This window comes from Phyllobates terribilis, unplaced genomic scaffold, assembly GCF_046119375.1.
Source record: "Phyllobates terribilis strain yellow unplaced genomic scaffold, ASM4611937v1 Scaffold_279__1_contigs__length_2497574, whole genome shotgun sequence".
Taxonomy (NCBI): Eukaryota; Metazoa; Chordata; class Amphibia; order Anura; family Dendrobatidae; genus Phyllobates; species Phyllobates terribilis.
Window position 1 is genome coordinate 582,853 of NW_027363039.1, and position 18,392 is coordinate 601,244.

Here is an 18,392-nt window from a genome sequence, read left to right on the forward strand (position 1 = left end):
TTATTGTGTTATGTAACAAGTCCGACATCGGGAAGAGGAAATCCAGAAGAGGAAGAGAAGGATTCTTTACTGTAAGAGCAGTGATTGTGTGCAGCTCTCTGCCAGGAGGAGTTGTCATGGGGATTCCCTATAAGAGCTGTAGAGGGGCCTGGATGTCTGTCCTGAGTGTAATAATATTCCAGGTTATGGCCCCAGATTACTGGAGACGGTTATTGATCCCGGGATTTCTACTGATTGTCAGATCTGGAGTCGGGAAGGAATTCTTCTCCCTAAGTGTCTCTCTCCATACACAGGATTACACAATAGTGAGGAAGACACCAGGGGAGGGTGTGACTCCCATCATCCATCTCCAGGAGTCAGGAGGGCGGAGCCCGGACCCCATCACAGAGCCTCCCCCGCACCCCCCGATACATGAGAGGAGGAAGAAGAAGATCCTAGAGCTCAGCAACAAGATGATTGAGCTGCTGAGCGGAGAGGTGACTGCTGGGACATTATACAGGACAGCACTGGAGGATTCTGGGTAATGACCCGAGAGGTGACTGCTGGGACATTATACAGGACAGCACTGGAGGATTCTGGGTGATGACTGGAGAGGTGACTGCTGGGACATTATACAGGACAGCACTGGAGGATTCTGGGTGATGACCGGAGAGGTGACTGCTGGGACATTATACAGGACAGCACTGGAGGATTCTGGGTGATGACCGGAGAGGTGACTGCTGGGACATTATACAGGGCAGCACTGGAGGATTCTGGGTGATGACAGGAGAGGTGACTGCTGGGACATTATACAGGACAGCACTGGAGGATTCTGGGTGATGAGTGGAGAGGTGACTGCTGGGACATTATACAGGACAGCACTGGAGGATTCTGGGTGATGAGCAGAGAGGTGACTGCTGGGACATTATACAGGACAGCACTGGAGGATTCTGGGTGATGAGCAGAGAGGAGACTGCTGGGACATTATACAGGACAGCACTGGAGGATTCTGGGGGATGAGTGGAGAGGTGACTGCTGGGACATTATACAGGACAGCACTGGAGGATTCTGGGTGATGACTGGAGAGGTGACTGCTGGGACATTATACAGGACAGCACTGGAGGATTCTGGGTGATGACCGGAGAGGTGACTGCTGGGACATTATACAGGACAGTACTGGAGGATTCTGGGTGATGAGCGGAGAGGTGACTGCTGGGACATTATACAGGACAGCACTGGAGGATTCTGGGTGATGAGCGGAGAGGTGACTGTTGGAACATTATACAGGACAGCACTGGAGGATTCTGGGTGATGACCGGAGAGGTGACTGCTGGGACATTATACAGGACAGCACTGGAGGATTCTGGGTGATGACCGGAGAGGTGACTGCTGGGACATTATACAGGACAGCACTGGAGGATTCTGGGTGATGAGCGGAGAGGTGACTGCTGGGACATTATACAGGACAGCACTGGAGGATTCTGGGTGATGAGCGGAGAGGTGACTGCTGGGACATTATACAGGACAGCACTGGAGGATTCTGGGTGATGAGCGGAGAGGTGACTGCTGGGACATTATACAGGACAGCACTGGAGGATTCTGGGTGATGAGCGGAGAGGTGACTGCTGGGACATTATACAGGACAGCACTGGAGGATTCTGGGTGATGAGCGGAGAGGTGACTGTTGGAACATTATACAGGACAGCACTGGAGGATTCTGGGTGATGACCGGAGAGGTGACTGCTGGGACATTATACAGGACAGCACTGGAGGATTCTGGGTGATGAGTGGAGAGGTGACTGCTGGGACATTATACAGGACAGCACTGGAGGATTCTGGGTGATGACCGGAGAGGTGACTGCTGGGACATTATACAGGACGGCACTGGAGGATTCTGGGTGATGAGCGGAGAGGTGACTTCTGGGAGATTATACAGGACAGCACTGGAGGATTCTGGGTGATGAGCGGAGAGGTGACTGCTGGGACATTATGCAGGACAGCACTGGAGGATTCTGGGTGATGACCGGAGCGGTGACTGCTGGGACATTATACAGGACAGCACTGGAGGATTCTGGGTGATGAGCGGAGAGGTGACTGCTGGGACATTATACAGGACAGCACTGGAGGATTCTGGGTGATGAGCGGAGAGGTGACTGCTGGGACATTATACAGGATAGCACTGGAGGATTCTGGGTGATGAGCGGAGAGGTGACTGCTGGGACATTATACAGGACAGCACTGGAGGATTCTGGGTGATGAGCGGAGAGGTGACTGCTGGGACATTATACAGGACAGCACTGGAGGATTCTGGGTGATGAGCGGAGAGGTGACTGCTGGGATATTATACAGGACAGCACTGGAGGAATCTGGGTGATGACCGGAGAGGTGACTGCTGGGACATTATACAGGACAGCACTGGAGGATTCTGGGTGATGAGCGGAGAGGTGACTGCTCGGACATTATACAGGACAGCACTGGAGGATTCTGGGTGATGAGCGGAGAGGTGACTGCTGGGACATTATACAGGACAGCACTGGAGGATTCTGGGTGATGAGCGGAGAGGTGACTGCTCGGACATTATACAGGACAGCACTGGAGGATTCTGGGTGATGAGCTTAGAGGTGACTGCTGGGACATTATACAGGACAGCACTGGAGGATTCTGGGTGATGAGCGGAGAGGTGACTGCTGGGACATTATACAGGACAGCACTGGAGGATTCTGGGTGATGAGCGGAGAGGTGACTGCTGGGACATTATACATGACAGCACTGGAGGATTCTGGGTGATCACGGTGTCGTTGTTGTCAGGCTCCTATAAGGTGTCAGGACGTCGCTGTCTATCTCTCCATGGAGGAGTGGGAGTATCTAGAAGGACACCAGGATCGGTACCAGGAGGTGATGATGGAGGAGCTCCGGCCTCTGACATCACCAGGTGAGAGGAGACTCTTGTTGGCTCCGGGGGATGTGATGACGTCTCTCGGCCTCGTCCTATAATAGATGATTTTTCTCCAGACTTGCTCTGGTTTTCTCTACATTTTCTCACAGCTTTCATTCCCTGATTCTTCTCTTCTGATCTGTGAGTCGCGGTTTCTCCGCTGTCGTCTTCATCAGTCTTGAGTCTTCGTCCTCGGCAGCTTCTTTCAGAATCTTTCACCTTCCTTAGAGCATCGGTCACATTTTGTCTGCAGATGTCCCAGCGCTTCTGTCCGTTCTCTCCTGTGAGATCTTTCGGTACCTGAGTCTGTCGTGGATTGTTACTCAGCAGAGTCGGGGTTAATTTACTGATGATTTTCCTCCTAATCCGCTGTCGCTCGTCTGTCCCTCAGAATCGGTGCCGGCTCAATGTCGTCATCAGTCGTGGTCGGGCGTCCGGCTCCTCCCTCTTGGCTGACACTTGTGTGACCTTCCTTGGTCTCCTCCGTTCATTCTTCTTCTTTGTGACAAATCACTTTCTCCGTACTGAGCACAAAGTCCTGGATAAATATCGGCACCGGACCGTCCCTCAGACCCCGAAACACGAGTCCTGACATGAAGATGGAGCGTGGTGGAGCCGATCACCCCCCAGAGCCGGACATGGAGGCTCCAGCAGTTCTCGGCCCCCGCGTCTATTCACCACTCGCTCTGCAGGCGGAGAAGCACAGAACTTTCCGCACTGGAGGAGACGGTCTCATCACCGCGCACTCCTCTCTATAGGGGGAATGTGTCTCCTGGAGGACAGCGGAGATTCTGAGTACGGAGAGTTATAGGCCATGTAATGCCCCATGGGAAATAAGATATGCAAATTTCCTTTTGCCAGATGCAGAGAACATGGTCTCTAGCGCCATCTACAGGATTCAGAAATCCTAGGAGTCAATGTCAAAGTTTCAAACCCATCCTGATAGGGCAAATTTCCATTTTTTTCCTCCCCTTCTTCTATAGGCCATAATATTTATATTTTTCCATCCACAGATGTTTGAGCTCTTCTGTTTTTTACATGACATTTTACCATATAATGTGCTGAAAAACAGGAAAAATTCCAGATGAGGCCAAACAGTTAATAAAAAGAAAACAAAAATCCTATTCCACATTTATGTTTTGGGTTTTGTGACCTCGCTGTGAATTTCCAGGTCATTACAGTTACGGTGATTCCAAACTTCCATTTTTTTTTTTTTAGAATATATTTTATGGGTTAAATATTCAGAACTGTTCCTGACACCCAGGGCCGGCGTCAGCACCCGGCGCACCCGGGCAAGTGCTGGGGCCCTGAGCAGGCAGGGGGGCCCACTGGCGGTCGCGCACCCCGCTGGGCCATGGGCGGAGGAGAGCGGTGTCAGTGCCCACCCTTCTCCGCCGCTTGCTCAGGGCCCCGGCAGCCGGATAATTACCTCTCCCCGTGCCTCCGCAGATCCGCCGTCTTCCTGCTGTGCGCTTCCTGTGACGTCTCAGGTCAGAGGGCACGGTGACGTCTTTCCACCGGGCGCTCCCCTGAGCCGTCACAGGCAGCGCAGAGAGGGACGACGCCGGCCACGCTGGAGTCCGGACCCGAGCAGCGGCTGGAGGAGGGAGGTGAGTATTTGATTTTTTTTTTTTTTAATGTATGGAGACATGGGGCATAATATGGGGAGGGGGGTGACATCCTGCATGGGGCATAATATGGGGGGGTGACATCTTGCATGGGGCATTATAAAGAGAGGGGGGGATGACATCCTGCATGGGGCATTATAAAGAGAGGGGGGGTGACATCCTGCATGTGGCATTATAAAGAGAGGGGGGGTGACATCCTGTATGGGGCATTATAAAGAGAGGGGAGGGGTGACATCCTGCATGGGGCATTATAAAGAGAGGGGAGGGGTGACATCCTGCATGGGCATTGTAAAGAGAGGGGGGGTGACATCCTGCATGGAGCATTATAAAGAGAGGGGAGGGGTGACATCCTGCATGGGGCATTATAAAGAGAGGGGGGGTGACATCCTGTATGGGGCATTGTAAAGAGAGGGGGGGGTGACATCCTGCATGGGGCATTATAAAGAGAAGGGGGTGACATCCTGCATGGGGCCTTATATGGGGGCCAGTATTCCGTATGGAGCTTTATATGGGGGCCAGTATACTGTGTGGAGCGATTCGCTGGTTTCTGAGCTATTGTGGAATTTACAATAGATATCACTCATGTAATGTAAGAAGTGAAATCTTTGCATTGTACTATATATATATATATATATATATATATATATATATATATATATATATATATATATATATATATATATATATATATATATATATATATATATATATATATATTTCTCTGCGGTATCTGTGCATCATGAATCGTGGTATGTGTTAAAGGGGCCACTGAGACTCTTTCGCCCGGGGCCCAGAAAAACCTGGAGCCGGCCCTGCTGACACCCATCACTATCTTCCTTTATCGGAGCTGTGTGAGGGCTTCTCTTCTTGAATGGCGTGCTGACCTTTTTATTGGTACCATTTTAGGGGTATCTGTGACTTTTTGATCTATTTTCATTGCAGTTTTGGGGAGGTGTTTTTGAGGTTTTGATGTTTTTTTCCTTATGGCGTTTACTGTGTGGGATAAATCCTGAAGTGAAAATGCAAATATGTTTGTTTTTTTTTAAAAAAAAAATAAATAAAATTCTTCTCATTTTGGGAGACAAAGCAAAAATAATGGCGACTTCAACCTAAGATCCTTGTTGCGGATCCGGGTGGTGGAACCTCTGTGCTGTGGTGCAAGGAGGGACCAGAGGAGCGTGACTAAGGTCGCACAGCGGCTCAGTCGACTCCGTGAACCAGGGAGGGACCGAGCAGAGGGACCAGGTGCCACTCTGGGACCGACCTTGTATGAGAGCAGGTGATTCCCACGGGTCAGATGGCAGGAACTGACCGGTACAGCGGATGAGCACAGCAGGCAGGCTGACTTGTAGACAAGCAGGCTGATTCGGCTGATAGCCAGACGGGTGCTCCAGGTAGGCAAACTGGCGGGCACAACAGGTAACTGGTAGAGACGCCGATGCTACAATCCTATTCATACCGGGCTTCATAGGAAACCCATGGAGGCAGAGACGGGGGTCTTCTGCAGGCCGCTGGTAGTCATGGCAAACCGTTGTTGGGATCCTCCGATTTATTGACTGATTGGCAGAAGAATGGGACACCCAACCACATAAAGGGAACCTGTCATGTAAAATAACACTATTAACCTGCAGATGTTCCCTAGCAGTGTTCGGTTTCCAGTCATAGTTTCGGCCGGCGCAGCTACAGTCACTGTTGAGTGTATAGAGAGCAGCTTATGTTACCGCGCCCCCGGCACTGACTGACAGCCGGGTCAACATTTGAGCTGGCTATCAGTCAGTACCTGGGGGCGCAGCTTCAGTCTCTCCTCAGTATACAGTGAGCAGCGGCTGAATCCGCACCCCCGGCACTGACTGACTGCCAGCTCTAATGCTGAGCCGGCTGTCAGTCAGTGCCGGGGTGCGGTAAGTGCTGCCGCTCTCTTTACACTGAGCAATGACTGTAGCTGCTCCGACCCAAACTCTATGACCGAAGCCAAACACTGTGGAGTGGAATAAGGTTCATTTCCTACCGGCAGCATGGCTGTAAATGTGGGCGCCAAGCAGGTTCAAAATGCTATTAACCTGTAGATTAGCCCGATATCTGCAGGTTAATAGCATTGTTTTACATAACGGGTTCCCTTTAAATGGCACTGCCAGGCTGTCAGCAGCAGTGAAGTGGTTAAATGGCAGCAATTGGAGCTCTCTCCACATACGTGCACCTGGCATCCTCCATGCATGAACACCAGATATCAGCAAGGGGTTAAAGAGCGTTATCACATGACATCAGAATGCGCGGGACGGGGTGTTCTCGCCTCAAGGGCTCAACGATAGCAAAATGTCAGGTGGTCCGCTCCTCCTCTTCATGGGGTCTGATCAGAACGATATAAGTGGGATGATGACGCAGGTGTTGGCCCTGCAGGAACATCGGGCAGCACAAGGGTGGTAATAATAAGTGTAAGTCTCCCTTACAGGGATGTTTGTTCAGTAGAATATGTATAATGGAGCTTTTCTGTGGAGTCTGACCAGACAATCTCTCCTTGGCTCCCCGTGTGCATCAGTAAGCGCCCATGACCCCGGTGCCTGCTCTCTAGTTGTCCTTTCTACACATTGATGGGCACTAACCGCTGTGTACCGGGTGCTCCCCACAACACCGTCCTTCCGGGCGCTGTGACTTCATCCGTCAGTCGTACATGTGCCTTTTTTCCTCCTTTAGAGACAAACGCTGCACTTGCTGCCTATTTTAGTGTTTATATCGAGGCGGATGTTGAGATTTATCTCTATTTAAAGAAGAATAAAAAAGCGGTAACTTATCTTTTAATAGGAGGATGTCAGGTTCTCTCCTCTTAGTGATCCCAGAGGATCCTGTCCAGGAGGGAGGCCACATCCACATAGTGACATTGTGAGCTCTCAAAAAAACAATCACTGGTAAATGGTCACCGTCCTTCCCCCAATCTCCATAATGGCGAATTAGGAAAGGAACCGATGGATAGAAGTGTGGAGCTTTCTCCAGCTCCTCTGTGGTTCCATCCCTGGTGGAGATGAATCTTGGAGAAGTTGTGTTTCTTAGTACGGCTCCTCCATCTGACTGACGAGGGTCTTCTCCAGGGCTGTGGAGTCGGTAAGCCAAACCTCCGACTCCTCAATTTCCATGACTCCGACTCCCTCATACACGGCTCATGTTTAAGTGATAAATTTACTGTAGCACAGATTCATCTCATCTAAAAGTCTAGACCCTTAGATCAGGAATAGGACGGACATTTATAGGACATTTCATAACTTTCCCAAATTCTTATGAAAAAATATTTCCCACAAACTGCATTGAACTACTGTACCCAATTTATTATATATTTTAGGAGTCAGTCGGTCCATTTTATATCGACTCCAGCAAAATGGGCTCCAACTCCACAGCCCTGATCTTCTCTGTCCCTCTCCTCAGGGTCCTCATCCTCCGAGTGCAGAGCAGAGAGCATTAGGCTTTGGCCTCGCTGATTATCACTTCATACTTGAGGCCCACAATGTGCTGGGACCTCTGTACCGGTGGTGAGGACCACAACAATGTAATTTAGTCCCTGATACATAAATATAGAATTACCGGTTCTGAGAGACGAGCCTCATATATAGACAGATACACGGCAGGTCATGTATTCAGTCTGTGTGTCTCCACAGATGGATCCAGGAGGAGAAATCCACCAGAGAGATGTCCCCGTCCTCTGTATCCCCAGGACTGTCCAGAGGAGAATCACAACATCCCGGAGGATCATCAGGTAGATGACACTGAAGTCCCCACAACATCTGACCATGAAGTGATGGGACCTGAGCTCATCTTACATTGTTCTTTTTAGGGTGAAGATCTGATTGATATTAAGGTTGAGGTTATACATGGAGTAAAAGAGGCGACTGCAATATGGGCCGATCAGCAGGGTGAGGAGGGAGACTATCATGTCTGTTCTGCGGTCAGCTACTACTACTCCCATCATCACATGACACAATCTGCAGTGTCATGTAAAAGTTCGGTCACCCCTGGTCAAAATGACTTATTGTGAACAGTTAAGCAAGTTGAAGATGAAATGATCTAAATGTTAAAGATGACACATTTCCTTTGTATTTTAGGAAAAAATAAGAAATATTGTCATTTTTTACAGTTTAAAAACTACTAAAAGGAAAATGGGCTGATGTAAAAGTTTGGGCGCCCTTGGAGATTTGTGTGCTCAGATGACTTCAACCAAGGTCTCAGACCTTACTTAGCCTGTTAGGGTTATGACTCGTTCACTATCATCGATAGTAAAGACCAGGTGATGCCAATTTCTTAGCTTTATAAAAACCCAGCCTCCTCTAACATTGTGCCAAAACCAGCAGCCATGGGTTCTTCTAAACAGCTGCCAAGTACTCAGAAAATGGTGGAGGCCACAAAGCAGGAGAAGGCTATAAGAAGATAGCAAAGCGTTTTCAAGTTGCCCTTTCCTCAGAAATGTAATTTAGAAATAGCAGTTACCAGGCACAGTGGAGGTCAATATAAGGTCTGGAAGACCAAGCAAAATTTCAGTGAGAGCTGCTCGTAGGATTGCTAGAGAGGCAAATCAGAACACCCAGCTGACTGCAAAAGACTTTCACAAAGATTTAGCAGACTCCGGAGTTGTGGTACATTGTTCTACTGTTCAGAGACACCTGCACAAATATGGCCGTCATGGAAGAGTCATCAGAAGAAAACCTCTCCTGCATTCTCACCATAAAATTCAGTGTCAGAAGTACAAAAGAACATCTAAACAAGCCTGATGCATTATGGAAACAAGTCCTGTGGACCGATGAGGTTAAAATAGAAAATGATCAGAGGTATGTGTGGAGGAAAAAGGGCACAGAATTTTAGGAAAAGAACATCTCGCCAACTATTAAGCATGGGGGTGGATCAATCATGCTTTGGGGTTCTGTTTCAGTCAGTGGCACAGGGAACATTTCACGGGTAGAGGGAAGAATGGGTTCAATGAAATTTCAACAAATTCTTGATGCAAACATAACAGCATCTGTAAAAAAGCTGAAGGTGAAAAGAAGATGGCTTCTACAAAAGGATAATGATCCTAAAAACAGGTCAAAATCCACAATAGAAGACCTGAAAAGGCGCAAACTGAAGGTTTTACAATGGCCCTCACAGTCCCCTGATCTGAACATCTTGAAAATCTGTGGCTAGACCTCAAAATAGCAGAGGAGGCAAGACGACCCAAGAATCTCACAGAACTGGAAGAATTCTCAAAGGAAGAAAGGATGAAAATCCCTCAAATAAGAATTTGGCCAAAAAAGGGTTTACAAGCTGTGATACTTGCAAAAGGGGGCGCTACTAGGTACTAACCATGCAGGGTGCCTAAACTTTTGCATTATTTATTTATTATTTGCCTAAAATACAAAGGAAATGTGTCATCTTTAACTTTAGGCCTTTTAGAGATCATTTCATCTTCAACTTGCTTGTTCACAATAACAGTAATTTTAACCATTGGTGCCCAAACTTTTACATGTCACTGTATTCTGTCACTATGTGTTTCCTACAGATGGACTCATGGAAAGAAATCCACCAGAGAGATGTCCCCGTCCTCTGTATCCCCAGGACTGTCCAGAGGAGAATCACAACATCCCGGAGAGTCATCAGGTAGACGGTGCTGAGCCCTGTACCGGATCTGTATATGGGGGGACATTTCTGATCGAGGTCATAGATGTCACAGATTTTGGTGGTTTCTTGTATTGTGCTGATTGTTACATCTGATATATCAGGAGGAAGATCCAACTAAGAATAAAGAGGAGGACGAGACAGAAGAAGAAGCGATGACGAGGAGGTATCAGCCGTGTGTGAATGACGGGAAGGAGGAGATTCCGGTAGATGTTTCCACAGGTGTGTAATAATGACCAGTGTATAATAATTACTGGCTTTAATATTACTTCCATCCTTTACTTCCATATTGTTCTTACACAAGTCCCGTGCTGCCATGTAAATGATTGAGCTTGTGATTCAGACAGACAGATTCCCTATAATGAGGCAGATGGAGACATTGTGGACGCCGTCTGACCTGTGATCCGTCGGTGTCCGTCTTTTTAAGCGTGCATAAAAGCACGGTCCGCCACAGCTTTGTGCACTTTTGAAAAAAAGGACACCGCTGATCAGAGCCAACACAGACTCCAATGTAACTCTGCTGCCTCATTATATGAATGGATCCCTCGGAGGTGTCATCTGAAACACGTATTTTGTAAATATTGATTGAAGCCCCGATGTAAGTGCTCAGCGTAGAGCACAGGATAAATGTGATCCAAAATGCCACCAATAAAAGCTTCTACTCAACCCACAAAAAACAAGTCCCTACTCAGGTTCATCATCTGTTAACAGAAGTATAGGGGGCATCCATATTACTGGTAGAACAAAGGCTCTGGAAAAGTGACGTGGCTCCCACTAAAAGAAATCCAGCAAAATCTGCGCTCCCAAATCCAAATACCCCCCTCCTCCTAGGCCCCACAGTGTGCCAAAACCGCTGTTAGCGTCCACATGTTTGTCATTAATGTAGATAGAAGAGCCCACTTAATTTCCAGGGTGTGTGACTCCATAAGCACGAGCCGGGCATAATGTACTGGGCGCTACAAAGTACTGAGCGCTACAAAGTACCGGGCACGACAATGTACCAGTCACTACAATGTACCAGTCACTACAATGTACCAGGCACTACAATGTACCAGACACTACAATGTACCAGACACTGCAATGTACCAGGCACTACAATGTACCAGACACTACAATGTACCAGTCACTACAATGTACCAGGCACTACAATGTACCAGGCACTACAATGTACCAGGCACTATAATGTACCAGTCACTACAATGTACCAGTCACTACAATGTACCAGTCACTACAATGTACCAGGCACTATAATGTACCAGGCACTATAATGTACCAGGCACTACAATGTACCAGTCACTACAATGTACCAGTCACTACAATGTACCAGGCACTACAATGTACCAGGCACTATAATGGCATATTTGCATTTTCACTTGGCAACATTCATTGCTGATAGTTTCTGGAAAACATTCATGGAGTCAAATTCATCACTACAATAGTAGATAAATTCTTAAAGGGGTATAATTTCCAAAATAGGGTCACTTGAGGGGGGATTCTGCTCTTCTGCCACTTAGGGGCTCTGTATATGGAGTCTGCAAATTATTCTATGAAAATTTGTTCTCCAAGAGTCAAATATTGCTCCTTCCCTCCCGAGTCTCGCCATGTGGCTAAGCAGTACAGTACAGACACATATGGGGTATTGCCCCGTTCAGCAGAAATTGTGTAACAAATTATGTGGTCATGTTTGCCCATTTCCCCTTGTGAAAATGTAAAATCTGGGGCTAAAACAACATTTTAGTGGTAAATATGTCATTTTTGTTCTTCTCCGTTCAATGGTATAACATTTTGTGAAACACATATGGAGTCAATATGATCACTGCACCCCTGGATGATTTCTTTGTGAAAATGAAAAATTCGTGGCTAAAACAACATTTTTGGAGAAAAAACATAATTTTTAATTTTCACAGTCCAATTTCTTAAAATTTTGTGAAACACCTGTGGTTTTAAAATGTTCACCATACCTTTAGATAAATTCCTTGAGCGTTGTAGTTTCCAAAATGGGGTCAGTTGTGGGGGGTTTCCACTGTTTAGGCACATCAGGGGCTCTGCAAACGTGACATGGCGTCCGCTATCTATTTAGACGATTTTGTACTCCAAAAGTCAAATGGCGCTCCTTCCCTTCTGAGCCCTGCCATGCACCCAAACAGTAGGTTTTCCCCCACATATGGGGTATCGGTGTACTCAGGAGAAAGTGCACATCAAATTGTATGATGCATTTTCTCCTTTCATTCTTGTAAAAATGCAAAATCTGGGGCTAAAGCAACATTTTTGTGGGAAAAAAATAATTTTTCATTTTTCTCTTCCACATTGCTTTAATTCCTGTAAAGCAGCTAAAGGGTTAATAAACTTCTTGAATGTGGTTTTGAGCAATTTTGATTGGTGCAGTTTCTCAAATCGTGTCACTTTTGGGTATTTTCTGTCACATAGGCCCCTCAAAGTCAAACATGATGTGGTCCCTAAAAAATAGGTTTTGTAAATATTCTTGTAAAAATGAGAAACTTCTGATAAATTTCTAACCCTCTAATTTCGTAACAAAAAATATATTTGTTTTAAAAATGACTCTGATGTAAAGTAGACATGTAGTAAATGTTAGTTTTACCACCAAAAATAGTTAATAAATATCTGGTTTAAAGGCATAAAAATTCAATGTTGGAAAATTGCAAAACTCTCAATTTTTTTGGGTGAAATTTTTGATATTTTCATAAATGCAAATAATAACGACCAAAATTTACCACTAACATGAAGAGCAATGTGTCACGAAAAACATTCTCAGAATCATTGGGATGTGCGGAAGCTCCAGAGTTATTACCACATAAAGTGACGCCGGTCAGAATTGTAAAATGAGGCCGGGTCATTAACATACAAAGTGGCTCAGTCCTTAAGTGGTTAATGTGTCTTCAGTGCTATTGCCGTCTTCTAAGGTTTCCTATCATGCTCGTAGACATACTGTGGACATGATTACTGATAAGAGATAAAGTAAATCCAGCTCACCTGTGTGGTTCATGATTGGAGCACGGGAGAAGGTTCTGATCAAAGCGTGATGAATAGCCAAAGAAGATGCGGTATCCAGCTCCAAGTAAAAACATGCGTTTAATTAGTCCATGTGTAAAAATTACATCCATGGGGCGTAGCGTGGCCGGACATGTGAGTGGAAGTGTGCTAGGAGAGCCCCTGGGATAACTAGCCTGCCGGAGGATCCATTGGTCCCCTAACTTAATAAAAAGCGGTATTACCCCTTCTATACACGTCCTAGCACTGACCGGTGTGCATAGGAGGAGCCATCATGGCCAGAGGAGCAGCAGCGAGACGACGGGGAGCAGGAGGGAATGGAGGCATCCAAGATGGCGCAGGCTCCTCTGCAGCAGGTAACAGAACAGGGAAGTCAGTGGCTGCAGGCACAGCACTGAGGCTGGCTGGATGTGTTACAGCTTCAGACACAGGAGCCTGCACTGACAATGAGGCACAGACACAAATCATTGAGGTGTCTAATCCATTCTCTGTGCTCTCAGAGGAATTCAATAACACTGCTGATAAGGTCTCTGCAAGTTCCCATGCCCGCAGCCTCAGCCAGAAATCACTGCTTCCCACCATAATACAGATCAGAACATTAATGAGCCCACGATAAAGGATGTGTTTGTGGCTGTAACACAGTATGAAGCTGCTTTAGCCTCACTTAACAGTCAGATGGGAGAGATTAAAGAGGAACTTTGTTTTATGAGGCAAGGGCTACAAAAGGTTAACGACCGCACTACAGCAGCAGAGGGCAGAACCAGTGATCTGGAGGATAAACAGTCTCAGATATCACAGGACAGCCACAGACATGGACAGCAGATCATGGCCCTATTACCTAAAACTGATGATTGGAGAACAGACTCCGGCGAAATAATATAAGAGTGATGGGTGTCCCTGAAAAAACTGTGAGCAATAATCTGAATGAGTACTTTGAGACATGGTTATGTTCTTTGTTTGGGGCTGATTGCCTGTCTGCCTTCTTTGCTGTGGAAAGGGCGCACAGGGTGCCAACCCGGCCATTGTCACCAGGGTCCCCTCCACGTCCAGTATTAATAAAGCTGCTGCACTACAAAGACAGAGATGCCACCCTTAAGGCCGCCTGTGATAAAGGGGACATCTCTATTAACGGCCAAAGAATTTCCTTTTTTCCGGATTACTCCATTGAAGTTTCAAAACATAGGGCGCAGTTTCTTGATGTAAACTGAAGGCTGCGTAGTCTGCAAACCTCATACTCCATGATTTACCCTGCAAAACTTAGAGTGGCGGCTCTGGGAGAGACTTTCTTTTTTGAACATCTGAAAGACGCACTCCGCTGGATTGATCTGAATGAGCCGAGGATCCATCAAAATCAGTAACTTTGAATCTGGATAATTAAAGATATATATCATCGGAGTTTCCCGATTGACTGTTGGGGTCATATACTTTACTGCCTAGCCCACGGCCCAGTGGACACAACTATCCTGAGCTATATCTGAATATTGCAGGCCCCCAGGAAGTGTTTAACCCTTTTTCGTTTTAGGTTGATTGTTCACTTGCCTTGTATACAGCTACAGGATGGACTGGTGCCTTTCTTCATTCGCTTGCCTTGTATACGGCTACAGGATGGACTGGTGGCTTTCTTCATTCGCTTGCCTTGTATACGGCTACAGGATGGACTGGTGACTTTCTTCATTCGCTTGCCTTGTATACGGCTACAGGATGGACTGGTGCCTTTCTTCATTCGCTTGCCTTGTATACGGCTACAGGATGGACTGGTGCCTTTCTTCATTCGCTTGCCTTGTATACGGCTACAGGATGGACTGGTGCCTTTCTTCATTCGCTTGCCTTGTATACGGCTACAGGATGGACTGGTGCCTTTCTTCATTCGCTTGCCTTGTATACGGCTACAGGATGGACTGGTGGCTTTCTTCATTCGCTTGCCTTGTATACGGCTACAGGATGGACTGGTGCCTTTCTTCATTCGCTTGCCTTGTATACGGCTACAGGATGGACTGGTGGCTTTCTTCATTCGCTTGCCTTGTATACGGCTACAGGATGGACTGGTGACTTTCTTCATTCGCTTGCCTTGAATACGGCTACAGGATGGACTGGTGACTTTCTTCATTCGCTTGCCTTGTATACGGCTACAGGATGGACTGGTGGCTTTCTTCATTCGCTTGCCTTGTATACGGCTACAGGATGGACTGGTGACTTTCTTCATTCGCTTGCCTTGAATACGGCTACAGGATGGACTGGTGCCTTTCTTCATTTGCTTGCCTTGTATACGGCTACAGGATGGACTGGTGGCTTTCTTCATTAGCTTGCCTTGTATACGGCTACAGGATGGACTGGTGCCTTTCTTCATTCGCTTGCCTTGTATACGGCTACAGGATGGACTGGTGGCTTTCTTCATTCGCTTGCCTTGTATACGGCTACAGGATGGACTGGTGACTTTCTTCATTCGCTTGCCTTGAATACGGCTACAGGATGGACTGGTGCCTTTCTTCATTCGCTTGCCTTGTATACGGCTACAGGATGGACTGGTGGCTTTCTTCATTCGCTTGCCTTGTATACGGCTACAGGATGGACTGGTGACTTTCTTCATTCGCTTGCCTTGAATACGGCTACAGGATGGACTGGTGCCTTTCTTCATTCGCTTGCCTTGTATACGGCTACAGGATGGACTGGTGGCTTTCTTCATTCGCTTGCCTTGTATACGGCTACAGGATGGACTGGTGGCTTTCTTCATTCGCTTGCCTTGTATACGGCTACAGGATGGACTGGTGACTTTCTTCATTCGCTTGCCTTGTATACGGCTACAGGATGGACTGGTGGCTTTCTTCATTCGCTTGCCTTGTATACGGCTACAGGATGGACTGGTGCCTTTCTTCATTCGCTTGCCTTGTATACGGCTACAGGATGGACTGGTGCCTTTCTTCATTCGCTTGCCTTGTATACGGCTACAGGATGGACTGGTGCCTTTCTTCATTCGCTTGCCTTGTATACGGCTACAGGATGGACTGGTGCCTTTCTTCATTCGCTTGCCTTGTATACGGCTACAGGATGGACTGGTGCCTTTCTTCATTAGCTTGCCTTGTATACGGCTGCAGGATGGACTGGTGCCTTTCTTCATTAGCTTGCCTTGTATACGGCTACAGGATGGACTGGTGCCTTTCTTCATTCGCTTGCCTTGTATACGGCTACAGGATGGACTGGTGCCTTTCTTCATTCTCTTGCCTTGTATACGGCTACAGGATGGACTGGTGCCTTTCTTCATTCGCTTGCCTTGTATACGGCTACAGGATGGACTGGTGGCTTTCTTCATTCGCTTGCCTTGTATACGGCTACAGGATGGACTGGTGACTTTCTTCATTCGCTTGCCTTGTATACGGCTACAGGATGGACTGGTGCCTTTCTTCATTCGCTTGCCTTGTATACGGCTACAGGATGGACTGATGCCTTTCTTCATTAGCTTGCCTTGTATACGGCTACAGGATGGACTGGTGCCTTTCTTCATTAGCTTGCCTTGTATACGGCTACAGGATGGACTGGTGACTTTCTTCATTCGCTTGCCTTGTATACGGCTACAGGATGGACTGGTGCCTTTCTTCATTCGCTTGCTTTGTATACGGCTACAGGATGGACTGGTGCCTTTCTTCATTCTCTTGCCTTGTATACGGCTACAGGATGGACTGGTGCCTTTCTTCATTCGCTTGCCTTGTATACGGCTACAGGATGGACTGGTGGCTTTCTTCATTCGCTTGCCTTGTATACGGCTACAGGATGGACTGGTGACTTTCTTCATTCGCTTGCCTTGTATACGGCTACAGGATGGACTGGTGACTTTCTTCATTCGCTTGCCTTGTATACGGCTACAGGATGGACTGGTGACTTTCTTCATTCGCTTGCCTTGTATACGGCTACAGGATGGACTGGTGCCTTTCTTCATTCGCTTGCCTTGTATACGGCTACAGGATGGACTGGTGCCTTTCTTCATTCGCTTGCCTTGTATACGGCTACAGGATGGACTGGTGGCTTTCTTCATCCAGATTGAACGGAGGGATTAATATTTACTTGTTTAAATGTAGGATTTTGTTTCTATAACTTGTTGTCTGCTTCTGCAAATAATACCGGTCAAGCCGACTAAGTGGAAATACTGTAAAGAGGGTTATAAAAGGGAAGAGAAAGGCGAAATACCTTACAAGTCACCTGTATTTTTCAATCCCTTATAACTATATATAAAGTAAAATTCCTTTCATGGAATGTCAGAGGTCATCCTTAAGGCTGCCCGGGTCAGAGGTCTGGGGGAATCCTTAAAGAGAGCGGCAGTCATGGAGCATATCCGGGATCATCTGCCTGCAGTGGTGCCATCCTTAAGGCTGCCCGGGTCAGAGGTCTGGGGGAATCCTTAAAGAGAGCGGCGGTCATGGAGCATATCCAGGATCACCTGTCTGCAGTGGTGCCATCCTTAAGGCTGCCTGGGTCAGAGGTCTGGGGGACTCCTTAAAGAGAGCTGCGGTCATGGAGCATATCCGGGATCACCTGCCTGCAGTGGTGCCATCCTTAAGGCTGCCTGGGTCAGAGGTCTGGGGGAATCCTTAAAGAGAGCTGCGGTCATGGAGCATATCCGGGATCACCTGCCTGCAGTGGTGCCATCCTTAAGGCTGCCTGGGTCAGAGGTCTGGGGGACTCCTTAAAGAGAGTGGCGGTCATGGAGCATATCCGGGATCACCTGTCTGCAGTGGTGCCATCCTTAAGGCTGCCCGGGTCAGAGGTCTGGGGGACTCCTTAAAGAGAGCGGCGGTCATGGAGCATATCCGGGATCACCCGCCTGCAGTGGTGCCATCCTTATGGCTGCCCGGGTCAGAGGTCTGGGGGACTCCTTAAAGAGAGCTGTGGTCATGGCGCATATCCGGGATCATCTGCCTGCAGTGGTGTCATCCTTAAGGCTGCCCGGGTCAGAGGTCTGGGGGACTCCTTAAAGACAGCGGCGGTCATGGAGCATATCCGGGATCATCTGCCTGCAGTGGTGTCATCCTTAAGGCTGCCTGGGTTGGAGGTCTGGGGGACTCCTTAAAGAGAGCGGCGGTCATGGAGCATATCCGGGATCATCTGCCTGCAGTGGTGTCATCCTTAAGGCTGCCCAGGTCAGAGGTCTGGGGGACTCCTTAAAGAGAGCGGCGGTCATGGAGCCTATCCGGGATCATCTGCCTGCAGTGGTGTCATCC

At 47.6% G+C, this 18,392-nt stretch overlaps 1 protein-coding gene across 1 annotated transcript in view; it reads left to right on the forward strand.

Annotated features, from left to right (window-relative positions):
• Positions 1-297: 297 nt before the first annotated feature.
• LOC141220289 (uncharacterized) overlaps positions 298-18,392 on the forward strand; it is an 83,768-nt gene continuing 65,673 nt past the window's right edge. Inside the window, exons 1-6 of the mRNA XM_073666246.1 lie at positions 298-476; positions 2,788-2,911; positions 8,187-8,284; positions 8,363-8,441; positions 10,058-10,155; positions 10,278-10,395. Coding sequence (XP_073522347.1) covers positions 453-476; positions 2,788-2,911; positions 8,187-8,284; positions 8,363-8,441; positions 10,058-10,155; positions 10,278-10,395 — 541 coding nt within the window. The 5' untranslated portion in view covers positions 298-452. The remainder of the gene's footprint in view (positions 477-2,787; positions 2,912-8,186; positions 8,285-8,362; positions 8,442-10,057; positions 10,156-10,277; positions 10,396-18,392) is intronic.